Source organism: Triplophysa rosa, linkage group LG24 (genome assembly GCF_024868665.1).
Source record: "Triplophysa rosa linkage group LG24, Trosa_1v2, whole genome shotgun sequence".
Classification (NCBI taxonomy): domain Eukaryota; kingdom Metazoa; phylum Chordata; class Actinopteri; order Cypriniformes; family Nemacheilidae; genus Triplophysa; species Triplophysa rosa.
In genome coordinates, this window is record NC_079913.1 from 3,556,963 (window position 1) to 3,571,037 (window position 14,075).

Genomic DNA, 14,075 nt, shown 5'->3' on the forward strand with positions numbered 1-14,075 from the left:
AGTGAATGGGGTCCAGTGCTGTTCCGTTACCAACTTTCTTCAAAATATCTTCTTTTGCTTAATTGATGTTAATTTTGGCATTTACTAATACACTTTAAAAAAGCATTTAGTAATTTAATCAAATTTACTTATGTTAGTAAATACAACCTTACTGTAAAGTGTTATTAAGAAAATGTATTAATGCACTCATCATCGAGTGTCCTGGTCCAAAAATGAAACTGATTAGCTGTTCACAACCCATTTTACTACAGTAAAGACTTCATTAAATCCGATGGGAATGGACTGGATTGTAAAAAGTGACTGGAAGAGAGGAGTTTTGTATTTTGATGAAAGATATTTTTCTTTGGAATAATGCACACCGTTGGATCATGGATTGTAATTCGAGTATAAAGTCCATTATGATCTCATGCTGGCTTCAGTCATTAGCTGTAAATCATATTAATTTGCAGAACTCTTCATAGTTATACTGAAAACTAATGCACAGGACTCTCACCTTTAAACGTTTTATTAATAAAGCCATTAAAATTGAACCATGCCCAATAAGTTTACATGTGAAGCAGAGTTAAGGTGATGTCCTGATCTCAGCTGAGGCACTGGAGATGAGCATGTGCTTTTCACACGGTGGGGAAACAGCCGGCATAGGAAACAACAAAGCGGATACTGTATATATGGTGTAAAAACAGTGTCACGCATATATTCTCTTCCCCAGGATGAAGGTTACTATGCCTAATTAAGGTATTACAGTATGGGGCTCCTCCATAGGTCCATTAGTGATGATGCGTGGCGTCCTCTTGATGTCATCACGTTACGTCGTGACAGTTTCTTGCGTCTACTGTACTGCCGCTTGCTTTACAATTTGTACATCCAAGGGTACAAGAAACCCAGCAATGAAACATACAAAAAAAACTCTTCAGATAAATGGATGAGAGTGGAAACATTCAGATATAATACATCTGCAGAGCATCCGCAGACCAAGGGATACGCAATAACGCTACACACATTGGATAAAAAAATAAGAAAAAAATACACTTGCAAATACCGAACATTCACTATTTACAGATGTCTCTGGGATGGGAGGAGTGGTCACTATGGTAACGGCCACAGGTCCGGCCTTTACACATGCAGTGGAGACTTGCAGGGTAAAAGAGGTCTATACACAGCAGTGGCAGACGTCACTAAAAGCCACATAAACTCATAATCATAGTCCATTTTTTCGCCGCATTTTGGTAAGATAAAAAAGAAAACGTGGAGCAGCTTCAACTAACACAGACATAATAAAAACAAACGAAAAGTCACTCACGGAAATCAATCTTATCGGTTTATGTACAGATGCACATTCTTTACATGAGTTTATCCCGTCGGCTGCTGCTATGACAACGCCACACGCAGGAAGAGGAAATGCAGGAGAGGAAAAGGAGGAGGAGCTTCCTCTCGATTCTGACCATCCCTTGGAGGGTTGGCGGGAAATTGAGCTCGATTCTTTATCGACGAGGAAAAAAGATCAGTGCATTGTTTGAGGCAAAGTTGCCACCAAAAAATAAAAGAAACGAACTATCAGATCCAACTACAATGTAGACACTTACTAAAACTACACATATTTAATAAATATAGAGTTTCACATATGAGTGTGTTATTTCTTTTCAATCCTGAATCTCACATAATCGGTCAAAAGCGTGACATGATTAATATTTCACCCCCAAATAAAAAAAGGAAAATTAAGCTTGTTTCGAAAATGTGATTCCCTTTAGATTCTTATTACTGTCATTTAAATCAGCATAATTCAATATTCCCAATACTGAAATAAAAACCAGATGAATTAATTCATTACAATTAGGCTTTGAACGGCTGTTCATAAAAGCTCGATTTTCTCTTTGCAAAATATAATGTCTTGCATCTTTCTTTTGATTTGGGGGTAAAATATTAGTCGGACATGTTTTTGACCGGTTTCATGACATTCAGCTATCTAAACTATTGAACATGCTGCAAATGTACATATATGTTTAAAAACATATGTAAAATGACCACATGGTACCATAATTACTCTTTGAAAAATACTCTATAAATAGGTTAAAATAAATATGTTTACATCACATTATTTAAAAGGGCACCTGTCTAGTCATGTAAACATGGGTCTGTATGATGTCTGTGTAGCAAAACATCATAAAGAATCATGATCAGATGAACTCGAGACAATTCACCCAAAAATAAACAGCAATGGAGCACAAGAGAAATTTTGAAGTAATTTAGTTTTTGTTTATTTTTGGGTGAACTGACCCTTTAAAAACACCGCCTTGCGCTGTTAAATTTCATGTCCTGTAGAGTTCCAGGTTGTCCCAGGACCTTAAAATGAGAAATGCAACAGAAAAGGATTCACAGGAAACAAACATAAAAGTAACAACCGAAAAGCATTCGATGTGCGAACCCAAAACCGTTTCTTCTGTCCAGCGGAGGAGTTACTTCCGTTTGTTTTACTGCATACGCTGTGTGCCTCTGATGTCATTAAACTCCTCTTCCTGTTCCTCTCAACCCTGCGTCTCAGTGCCGTCTACGGCAGGGGGAGGGGGGCTGGTCGCGGTGGGCAGGTGGTGATGGTAACCGATAACAGCATGCGTATCCTGACGTATCGGGATGAGGTTTGGAGTCTCTCTGTGAGGAAAACCTCTCCCCTTTTCTTTCTTTCTTTCTCTCTCTCTCTCTCTCTCTCTCTCTCTCGCTCGCTCGCTCGCTCGCTCCTTCACGCTACACCAGCTGGTATCCCGAGCCGGACGTCTGGTCGTAATCTATTGTGTACTGAGAGGTCCAGTCCACCGCCACAGGCCGAAGCAGACCGCAGCACCTCAGGTCAAAGAAATTGATGAGGTTCCTCATACAGCCGTGACTGCACTCAGAAAACACAAGAGCAACATTAGACTAAAAACCAAACGAACATTGAACATACACAAAAAATGTTTTTTTTGATAACTCACTTGAATGGGCTCTCGATGGATGTGGCTGTAACTTTAAAGTGCTTGTATCGCCTGGCGTTCATTCTCTCATTTGTAGTGATGCCCAGAACAGCGATCTAAAGAGAAACACAGCAGATTAACATCAAATGAAGTCGACACAAAGGTGACATCAGCCATCATGGATAACATTGTCACGCTCGTGACAAAAAGATGCAAATGGAGGAATAATCGTAACGTGTGTCTGTCACCTGATAAAGCTGGCACATGATGAGCACAGCGACCCACATGAAGTGAAACACGCTGTTGAGAAACATCCAGAACATCCACGGCGAGCAGGTGGCGATCTGAGTGATGTACATCCAAAAGCCGTCTTTAGTGTAGCTCGTAGCACAGTGAATCCTCCAATCTGACAAACACAGAACACACCAAACTCAACAATAACAAACTGGAGTAAACATATGCTTTTCATAAAGATGTGTAACTAGAACAAGACATTAGAAAAAGAATAATGCTAACTTCACATTAGGCTAAGACTAAATATAGAAGTGTGTGTGTAACTCACAGCAAATACAGCCGTATATCATCCAACAGATCATACACAACAGGAAGAATAAGTAGCCTATGAAGTAACGATGGTTTCCACTTCCTGTCCAGACAACGAGAAGAAAGAGAAATGAGCCTGTCACCTCTGATTTTACTTAACAATTAGTCTGACAGAAAGGCAGAGGGGGAAATAATCTGGATTTGAGTAAATGTCTTCAATAATATTGATTTTTGATCGCAGACTTGACAAATCTGAGCTCAGTTTGACACATTGTTGCCATCTCTTCTCAAACTCTAATGTCAGACACATTTGTGACTCTTTATCTCGGGAGAAACATCTGAGACGCTCTCGGTGTCTTCGGGTTACTCACCTACACAGTTGCCCACCCATGGGCAGTGATGATCAAACTTGGCGATACATCGATTGCACACCGCGCAGTGTTTCGATCTGATTGGCTTTCGTATCTGCAGGCAATTAAATGGAACAATTACAAGTTTGGGTTTATGTGACAGCACCTACATGCAAATCACAATGTAAATTAGACGGTTCTGTTATCAGTCATGTGTTTCGCATGAAAATACAGTCATCATTACCAAACAGGTGCTGCAGAATATACTGAGATCCAGACAGCCGGTTTCTGCCAACTCAACTATAGTCTAGAGAGAAGAAACAGAGCAAAGATTAAGACGAGGCGTGTGAGAATCCATTCCTACGGTCAGTGCTGAAGGACACATGTTCACCTTCTTCTTCTGCTCCTCAGATGCTTTGATAATGCCAGGGTCAGACTTCCAGGACTTGCCGAAGTTGTAGAAGAGAGCGAGACTGTTGAGCAGGAAGGGCAGGTGGACGGTGACGAATGGGAGATGTGTGAAGTGTTAAGAAACCTGTTTACATGCTTTCAAGACTCTGAAAAAATATTTCCATGACCATAGTAGTCATGAATCAGCCCACCGTCATCTGGGAATGAAACCCAAACTGTGATCATTGTTTCTCTAAAAAAAACTAACAGACACAAGTTCACCGGATCATTAAATATGACAACATGGCACTGACACTTAAAACCATTACATTTGAGATATGAGACCTATCCACGACATGCAAACTCAAAGTCAACAGACTGAATTCTGCAGGACAAAGAAGATAGTTTACGTTCCAGCCCCTGTGTTCCTGCCGAGTCAAGCTTCCATGTACGGATGTTTGCAAAGACAAAGCCGCTGAATCAAATCTAAAAAAATATCACGGCAGGACAAATGCAGGAAATTCAAGGTTGATACGGAATGTGCAGCGAGGATTAAAGGACAAGCTACGCCCACAAGCGATGGCCACAAACACAAGGAATGTGTGTCTCTTTAAGTGGGTCAGTGGTTTGGCTGACATCAGAGCTCATCCACAACTGCAACAATTATAGCACTGCTAAAACAGGAGCTGAATCCTCACAGGAGATGTTCTGTTGTTAGACGATGAGGGGAAACAGATCCACCCGTGTGATTTCAGCAGACAGAGATGTTCACACCAGCCATGGGTCACGTCTGAACCGCTTCAGTTAATCAACTGGACAGAATCAGATGGGAGAATTATCCTGCAGAGTGCAAGATATCTCGTGTTTGTTTCTTACTATATTTAATGGTACATTTTTGTTCCACGTCCATGTCATGCCAGATAAAACCTGATAAAGATGCGTCTGCCTTCAATTAGACAGTAGACATTGACAATATAACGTTACAAGCTATGAAGAGCAAATGTTGTTTGAAAAGGTCTGAACAGATCAAGAGTGAATCTCCAGCGCGCCCTTTCAACCGTCATACCCGCCGTTTATTTACACTGACGTCCCATGAGTCATAGCCTCAAATATTCAGAGCATTTAACGTTGCAAAAAAGACCAATCTTTTCAGACTGCGATAATCAAAAAGAGACTTAGAATAGGTTTAGAATGCGAAACAGAGCAAGTGATATAAGATCTTGAAAGGATATCGTTCCAAAACCAATAAAACCAGGTGATGTACATCCAGAACTTAGTGGCCAGATAGATGCCCAGAGGAAGAGCACTATGCATGGAGTGATCAAAAAAAGACCTACAGATAGAGAGACATTTGAGTGATGGCTGTCCACACGAAGAGTAAACGACAGGTAAAAGTCCTTGGGTGTGTAACTTACTTGGAGAGGAACTGCACAACAAGCCACACAGCTACATACATCCCACCCTTAATGAGCCACGAGTCGATGTCCAGATCAGCGATGAATCCCACAAACCAAATCACGAGGAATGGAGTTCCCAACATCACCTTCTGCCTGAACTCCTGCCAGCATACAAACACAACACATTCAGCTCTTGTTATGTGATGTATTTCTGAGCGGGTCTCTTCAGAATGAGTGCGTTTCATTCATTCTACCTTGTCCATTTTGAGTCGTTTCAGGTACGACGGGCTGTCGTAACCTTTGGCCTGCCTGGCCTCCTGCAGGTGATTTGTCATCCACACGTTTTTCCTCTGTTTGGCCAAATCCAGCGGCGTCTCGCCCTGTCATGACCCAAACAAACATTTCAATAGGCTGTGATATACTGTGAATGTAATACCTCCCCCGTCATCTGTGACTGTACCTTAATGTTTTGTGAATCGACGTTAGCATTGGCCTCCAGCAGCAGACTGATGACGGTGGTGTTTCCTGCCAGAACGGCCCAGTGCAGAGCTGTGTTCTTATGATACTTATCACCCAGATTCACAGACACGTTAAACGTCAGCAGCAGACGCGTCGGGTCAACGCTGCAGAGTAACACAAGAGATTACAAACATCAGCTTGACCTTTCATTACAGCGAGAGAGTACATATCCACGGATAACACATGCACACACACACACACCTGTGTGTCCGATACGCCGCCCACATCAAAGGGGTCATTCCATTCTGATCCATCATATCCACATCCTGAAAGAGAAAACATTCAAACTGTCACATTAAACTGACATCAGAGGTCATGTGTCTGTACCGCCCCCCGCAGGCCAAAACTGAAACATCAAGAATAGCTTTTATAAACCAATCTCTATAAATGGCAATAAACATATCATGCTGAAACTATATTTCATAATAAAAAGTTCAGTTGAATGAGTGTACCTGTCCCTTAGCAATGAGGTAGGCCACAATCGAAGTGTGTCCAAACTGAGCGGCCAGGTGCACACAGCTACAGCCCTCCCCGTCGATCAGAGATGGATCTGCCCCGTATTTCATTAATTGCACCACCATGGACAGATGCCCCTGTCTAAAAGACATGTTCACACAAAACTCCATTTAAAATGCATATTCATTTCATTTCTAGTGCGAAAACATGGATGCCATTTACGAACGTTGATTCATATAATTAGGGGTGTAACGGTACGTGTATTCGTACCGAACAGTCACAGGCAACATTCCAAATATAGTCATCATTCCTATGCCCTACTCCCTTCGAAGGGCAGAGCCCTCGGAGTTTAGACTTTGGAGTGAACAGGGCATTTGCATGCATTATGTAGACGTCTGGTATGCACTTGGCAAAGTAAGCGACGCAATTCCCTCATTATCTTCAGCTGGCATGTTCCCGTGACAACGCAGCATTGTGTCCGTCAGCAGATGTCGCTGTTTTAATGGCCTAACTTAATCATAAAACCTGTTTGCAAAAACAATACATTTTATATTTTGAAAAGTTTTATATATATATTAGTGTTTATATATTATATAGCATATTTTAAAAACTTTTTAAAATATAAAATGTATGTTTATTTGCAAACAGTTAGGTTTTATGCTTAAGTTATGCCAACGTGCTACACGCGTGATGCTCATAAATTTGTCTGCGCTGAATGAGGACATGAACTTCACCTCCAGAGTTGCTCTGAGAGTTTATTTCACGAACATGTTATTGTTTGAGTGAAGAAACAGACATACTAAAAAATAAGCGTCTTCCGACAACCTGCCAAAATAAAAGTCATAGGCTATATATAATTTATATAAACTAAATGCATCATGCATAAGCTGAAGTTAGTTGTTTACCTTTGAAATTATTCTGTCTATTTTTATTCATGTTTCTTATTTATATATTTGTATTATATTGCATTTTGAATTTAATATGGCAATGGAATGTACTAAATGGGTTTAGTTTTCACAGATATTTATGTATGCAATTTCAGCAATAAAAACTTTAATTGTTCTAAAAAGGAAACAAATTAGTTGTTTTACTCATTTTAAGAGACCTGTCTTATTTTCTCTTGTATATTTAGTATTGCTTTTTAATAAAGAAAATGTACTTATTATACGGACACCCGATTAATCGATGGAAAAATAAGTAGAATACTCGATTAGGAAAAGAATCGATAGCTGCAGCCCTACGTCGCTTACTTTCCCAAGTGCATTCCAAACATCTACATAATGGCACGTAAATGCCCTGTTCACTTCAAAGTCTAAACTACAAGGGCTCTGCCCTTCGAAGGGAGTAGGGCAGAGGAATGATAACTTCATTTTGGAATTCTCCCCTCGACAGCTCGTGAGGGTTCGGTACGAATACGCGTACCGTTACACCCCTACATATAATACTTATTTTTTCATTGTAGGCAGTGTTCTATACACAGACACACAGTCACCTTGTAGCCCAGTGCAGCGGCGTGGAGTTGAGATCTCCTCCCAGCTGATCCACTACGCCCCCTTTAGATATGTAATATCTGCAAACACACATACAAAAAAACACAGCATTCAGACACACAATGATGCGTGTTAACATCTGATCTGAGCTCAGCACACTCTACACAAGAGAAAGTCAAAAGCATGACTGCAGTGTGTGTGTGTGTCTCCATCTGCTGACGCACACATATCATGACAAGAAGCAGGTGCTTATTAAGTGGATGTGCATGCTTGTGCACACACAATTCTGGTCTGTGCCATCTCATTGTGCATCTTTTTTGCATTGCATTGCAGTTATCACTCTGTGAAATAACTAAAGAAGATAAAGCAAAGCTGGAGACAGACATACTTGACCAGGTCTACGCGGTTGTTGATCGCCGCCCAATGTAGAAGTGTCACGTTTTCTTTATCCGGCTGACGCACGTCATATCCGGCCTCCACCAGCTCACGACACCGCTCGAAAATGCCATACCTGAACACACACACACACACACACACACACACACACACACAAATGCAGTTTACAAACTACACAGGAAAATATTCAAAAGGACAACGCTGAACGTGTGGGTCAGATATATTTGCATAAGGAAAAAGAAACAGACTGAAGAAAACATTGAGTTTCACATGTGTTGTGTGTTCAGCATGTGGGTCACGAGATGCACAAAACGCTTTTTTAAAAGTGCTACATTTAAAAGTGCTAGTTCACCCCAAAATAACAATTCTGTCATCATTTATTCACCCTCTTGTCATTTCAAACCTTTATGACTTTCTTCCTTCAGCAGAACACAAAAGAAGATATTTTGAAGAATGTTGTTAACTGGACCCCATTCACTTGCATTGGTTTTGTGTCCATACAAGTGAATTGGATCCAGTGCTGTTCCGTTACCAACTTTCTTCAAAATATCTTCTTTTGTGTTCTGCGGAAGAAAGAAAGTCGGACAGGTTTGAAATGACATGAGGATGAGTAAACGAGGACAGAATTGTCATTTTTGGGTGAACTATCACTTTAATGTTCAGATGACAGACGTGTGGTTTGGTTGATTTAGCTTTTATCCATATTTCCAAACAGCTTTTTTATAATGTAGATCTGTGTTATGTTTGTGGGTGAGCGATAAGTTGAAATGATGCCCTTTTTGATGATGGTAATGATGAACCTGTGCATGTGTGTGTGGTTCAGAGGCGATCGTGTTTGAGTGTGTACTCACTGGGTGGCTTTGACAATGTCCCAAGTGCTGTAGTCGTCCACATGACTCTTGCGGCTAACGCTCTCGCTGTAGCCATGGTTATAGTGACTCTGGGGTTTAATTTCCTGTGTGAGAGAGAGAAAGCGTTTATATCTACACAGAGATTGATGGGTGAATACAGAGTTGAAAACAGAGGATCAGCGTGTCACAGGCAGTCAGTCTCAATGGTGACAAAACACATACTGTTTATATGACTTAAGGCAAACTGTAAGACAGTTTAAAGAGACCGCGTCAAGGAAAACGGGATATAAAAAAGCCGCCCTTCCGAATCATTTATTGAACATTTGACACAGAGCTCTGTTGATGTGGTGCTGATGCTGGTCTTGATGGGTCGGGGGAGGATGTGTATGGTGACAGCAGATGTCCAACAGCTTCTGGTTCTATTGATCAGAGGGGAGGGTCGGTGTCTATTATATTAAAGGGTCAATGCTCAGGGGATGTCCATCATGTCCGGCGTAATACAAAAAAAGCCTGAACCTCCAAACACTTTCATAGCAAACGTTCCTGGGACACACAATTTTGACTTTATATTAGTTAATTTCATAAGAATACCTTTATAAAACTACAACCACATCTTGAACATGTTATTACTATAATAGACTACACACTAATCATTAAAAAAAATGTATGTATAAATAAAGTGAAATGGTGATATCAAAGGACAAACAATAAACACTCATAAAACACAAAGGAGTCCTGACACACTCAGAGCTCCCTCCTCCACACACCCGAGAATGCATTTATAATCTAGAATTTTTTTTATAAATAGTATTTGAAATCATCTCCACCCACAGGCAGTTTAGTATGGAACAGAATCTATCTACCCTCTATAGTGTACACTAACTGGCAGGGAAACATGCACAATCACACTTTCATGTTTTGCTGATGATGGTAAGAACATGCTCCTAGAATAAATCAAAATGAAACGCTTTCATGCCATGACTTTAATTATACAACTTTGAGAATAAAACCCAAATCCAGCAGGCCGAAGAGAACTGCAGGAGGTTCTTCAGCTCTATAGCAGCAGATGTCCACTTAACCCACACAACACATTAATACAGAAACACATCACACCAGAAATCCAGAGCACAACCCACAAGCTTCATGCTCATGAATCTAAAATCACACTCGGATGTGTAATGTCGCATGCATAACAAACAACGTTATGCAAGACACGCCACCAGAAAATTTAGCATCGCTGGCCTTTATAGAGACGTGTTCGTTTCGTTTATTGCTTTTCTTGGTGTCTCTGATCGCAGAGCAGAGCTCAGTCTAATTTATTCCAGGCCTAATATTCCTCAGTGAAAGAAGAACAGCATCTGTCCCAGACACCGACAGCACTGACTTGCTTTAATATCTTATCAACAGTTTAATAGTTTGTCTGTATACTGACCAACAACTGCACAACATTTACTCGTGAAAGACCTGAACTTAAAATCACAGATGAGATCTCATTAATATCTACTAGACCATTGGTTCTCAAACTGGGGGCCCCGAGATGGATCCAGGGGGGCCACAGATTTTATGAAATATATACATTTTTCATAGATCTCATGCTATCAAACATAAGAAACAAAGATCACCAACCAAAATAATTGATGTTCCAGCATTGTATAACTGAATATGTTTTTAGTTTAAGATTAAACGTCTTTATTTGAGGGGCCACAAAGCGATGCACTCTAAACAAAGGGGGCCTTACAACGAAAAGTTTGGGAACCACTGTATTAGACATCAATGAGATTGAAAGGAGAGAAGCAGTTGGAAACTTGTGTTTAAGTCTCATCTGCGTCTCAGATACTATTATTTGTCAAGTCTGCAATCAAACGTCAATATTATTGAAGATCTCAGTATGAGCTCAAACATTTCGCATCAAATTTCCTCGAATCCAGATTATTTCACCTCTGCAATCTAAATTAATTTGTTTTGTGCAACAGTTAGCTGTACAGAGATGATCCGACAGGACTGATCTCACAGAGCAGATGGCTGGACCTTTATTCTTTACCCCAAATCTGCTCCTGTGAACCAAGACAAGAGCTCATTGCGGGAACTAGATATTGTCGACTCCCTTCTAGTTAACAACAGCATTGATTAACCGAGTGGTTACCTTCTGTTGTTGTGGGATTTCAAAAAACATTTTTCATCTGTTGTGTTTAGAAGAATAAATAATCCTGCATTCATTGAATTGCCCTGGAACAGCGGCAGAAATTCTCTTATAAGCATCTGATGTACATTACAATCCAAACTATGAAGTCGACTGAAATATTTATCTTTCTACCAAGTGGTTCCGTGCAAAACACTGTCCCTAATCACAATTTTACATTATTCCACCCTTTCCAGCGACCTGTTCATTTGAACAAAACTGCATTGGACAGCAAGCCCAGATTAGTCCTATACATATTATAACTTTGTCTTGAGTGATATAACATCACATCAGATAACTGAAACTCTGCAAGCTCTCCTGCTGGAGCAACTAGACTTGGGCTAAGATGATAACAATAACATAACTATTATTAACCTATGTCCATTTTAACATTAGCATCACCCAGTAAGAGTCTGCACAGCCTATTACAAGTGATTTCTTTTTCATGTTTGAGTCTTGACTCTATCCACAGCTTTATAGATTATTAGCACTAATGATTATTAACATATAATAAATACTACAATGCTAGGTCACAGAATTCAATACAAAAATATTTGGGGAAAATGACAGCCAGTAAAAAGTCTCACCAGTGTAAAGATTTGACTGTGCACCATAAAACAGGCCTGCTGGAGACACCCGTCTCTGTGTGTCAGTCTGACTGTAAGCCAAAGGTGACAGATCTCATTCAATGAGACATCATGTGTGGGACCGCTGCTACGGTCAGTCCCTCCGAGCATGAATAATTTAAAGCATGAGCATATGAACATACTGTGTCTCACTACACACATGAGCAGCAACATCAACACTTTAACAAAAAGAACTGATGCAGCAAACTTTCAATCATGTCTTAAAATTACTGTTATGAAATGTCAGTTCATGTCATTCAAGTATTAAGCCAAGTGTTCCTAGTAAGACATACAGCAGTGTGAAGACACACATATTCACAAATCAGATTTTTTCCTCTAACTTTACCTATTGCTCATAAATTGCAACTACACCAATTTCCTAATGTACAAACACAAAACAAAATTAATAAACTATAATAGTCACAAATGTATAAAACTGCCTTAATATAACAGAAGTCACCTGATCTGTAAATGAACAGTTGGACAATGCAAAAACGACAATAATGCTTATCATATCCAGATTATAATTTATGCAACCTTTATAAAATCTGAAAATAATTCTTGCAGATAACTAACAATGACAGCTCCAAAACTGAGGAGGTTGTTCTTTTAATTTGACATCAACTAAACAATGAAAACAATTTTATAGAATCATACAGACTTTTACTCCCCACGTGAATAAATAACAAGCCACAATGAACCTTCAATTCTGATTGTAAATGGTGTCAATTGTTATTGAATGGGTGACTGTCATTCACTTACAAACGCAGCACAACACACTATAAAAATCCCATAATTACCAGCAATTCACGTTTGTCAATGCACCGTATGTCACAAAAACACGTCTCAGACTTAAAAAAAATGAACATATACATGCGATCATAAGAAAAACAGAGATAAAATCAATGAATATGAAAAGCTAGCGTTAGCATCGATGCTATTACGCAGCAGTGGGGGGGATTCAGCCCCTCTTCATCACTGTGAGAATTGATCAGCGAAAGAAACGCTTCTGCGAGATATGAAATAATTTACAAGCATCTTTCGGCGTCGATTAGGATCGTTGCTGTGATGCACAAAAGTAAAGGTGGCATTTTTCTCTACCTCAGGATGAAGAATCGGGACGCATCCAGCTTCTTTCTCAAATTCATCCAGAGCGTCCGCCATCTTGCTGCTCGTCCGCGCGGAGCATCACGGGAAATATATCCAGCGGGGATGAACAGGACGCGCGTGCACGAGAGAGATAGCGGTGCGCGTGAGATTATGTTTTATTTTATTTTATTTTATTTCTGAATATCACGATGAACACACAAAATAATACTTGGAAGTTATCTAGATGCTTGTTCTCCGGCACGGATATTCACAATGCAAAATCAACAACTCGAGCATTTTCTTGTGATAAAAAAAACCTATTATTTGTATATTCCTTTTAACATTCATTTTGCCATTTAATCGTTCATCAGTTCCTTTCGAATTTTGTTAATTTAGATACTATTGTTAAATGTTATTACCTTGTTATTCATATGCATATTGCAATTTCATTGTGTTTCTAAATCTGTTTTTGTTGTTGTTTTGAAATCAAACAGTCGTCAACAGTCAATGCTCATTTCTGTTCAGCATGGTACTTTCTGTAAATAATGGATTACTGTTTTGAGCAGCGTAGATCTGTCTGTTCGTATGAATGAATGGTCCGAATACTACTAGGCATTACGTCATCGACCTACTTTATCAATCGTTTACTATATATTAGTAAATACGGGTTTGATCTTTATGTTTGAATTCAGTGGTCAGAATTTACAATTAGATACATTTGTGAAAAATACTTTCATAATAAACTATGAAATGTCTTGCGATTGATTATGTGATCGCATGCATTTTGAATGTATATTCGCTTCGATTAATACCACAAGGTGGAGCCCTTAGTTTACTTTTTACG

General features: G+C 39.7%; 1 protein-coding gene across 1 annotated transcript; it reads right to left on the reverse strand.

Moving 5' to 3' along the window:
- Positions 1-489: 489 nt before the first annotated feature.
- Positions 490-13,356, reverse strand: zdhhc17 (zinc finger DHHC-type palmitoyltransferase 17). The gene is made up of 17 exons (XM_057324415.1): positions 13,244-13,356; positions 9,338-9,441; positions 8,479-8,601; positions 8,093-8,170; positions 6,597-6,741; positions 6,346-6,410; positions 6,086-6,248; positions 5,880-6,005; positions 5,644-5,786; positions 5,459-5,561; positions 4,230-4,352; positions 4,083-4,145; positions 3,860-3,953; positions 3,508-3,591; positions 3,194-3,351; positions 2,967-3,061; positions 490-2,878 (listed from the first exon to the last, which is right to left on the reverse strand). The coding sequence occupies exons 1-17, from the start codon at positions 13,304-13,306 to the stop codon at positions 2,740-2,742; spliced, it is 1,869 nt and encodes a 622-aa protein (XP_057180398.1). The 5' UTR covers positions 13,307-13,356; the 3' UTR covers positions 490-2,739.
- Positions 13,357-14,075: the final 719 nt, after the last annotated feature.

Bases quoted from the DNA above. Each gene is read 5' to 3' on its own strand.
- zdhhc17 (XM_057324415.1), bottom strand. From the start codon at position 13,306: ATGGCGGACGCTCTGGATGAATTTGAGAAAGAAGCTGGATGCGTCCCG. The intron at 8,602-9,337 runs GTGAGTACACAC...GTGTGTGTTCAG, and splicing joins GACATTGTCAAAGCCACCCA to GTATGGCATTTTCGAGCGGT. The intron at 3,954-4,082 runs GTAATGATGACT...AATTGCCTGCAG, and splicing joins TATTCTGCAGCACCTGTTTG to ATACGAAAGCCAATCAGATC.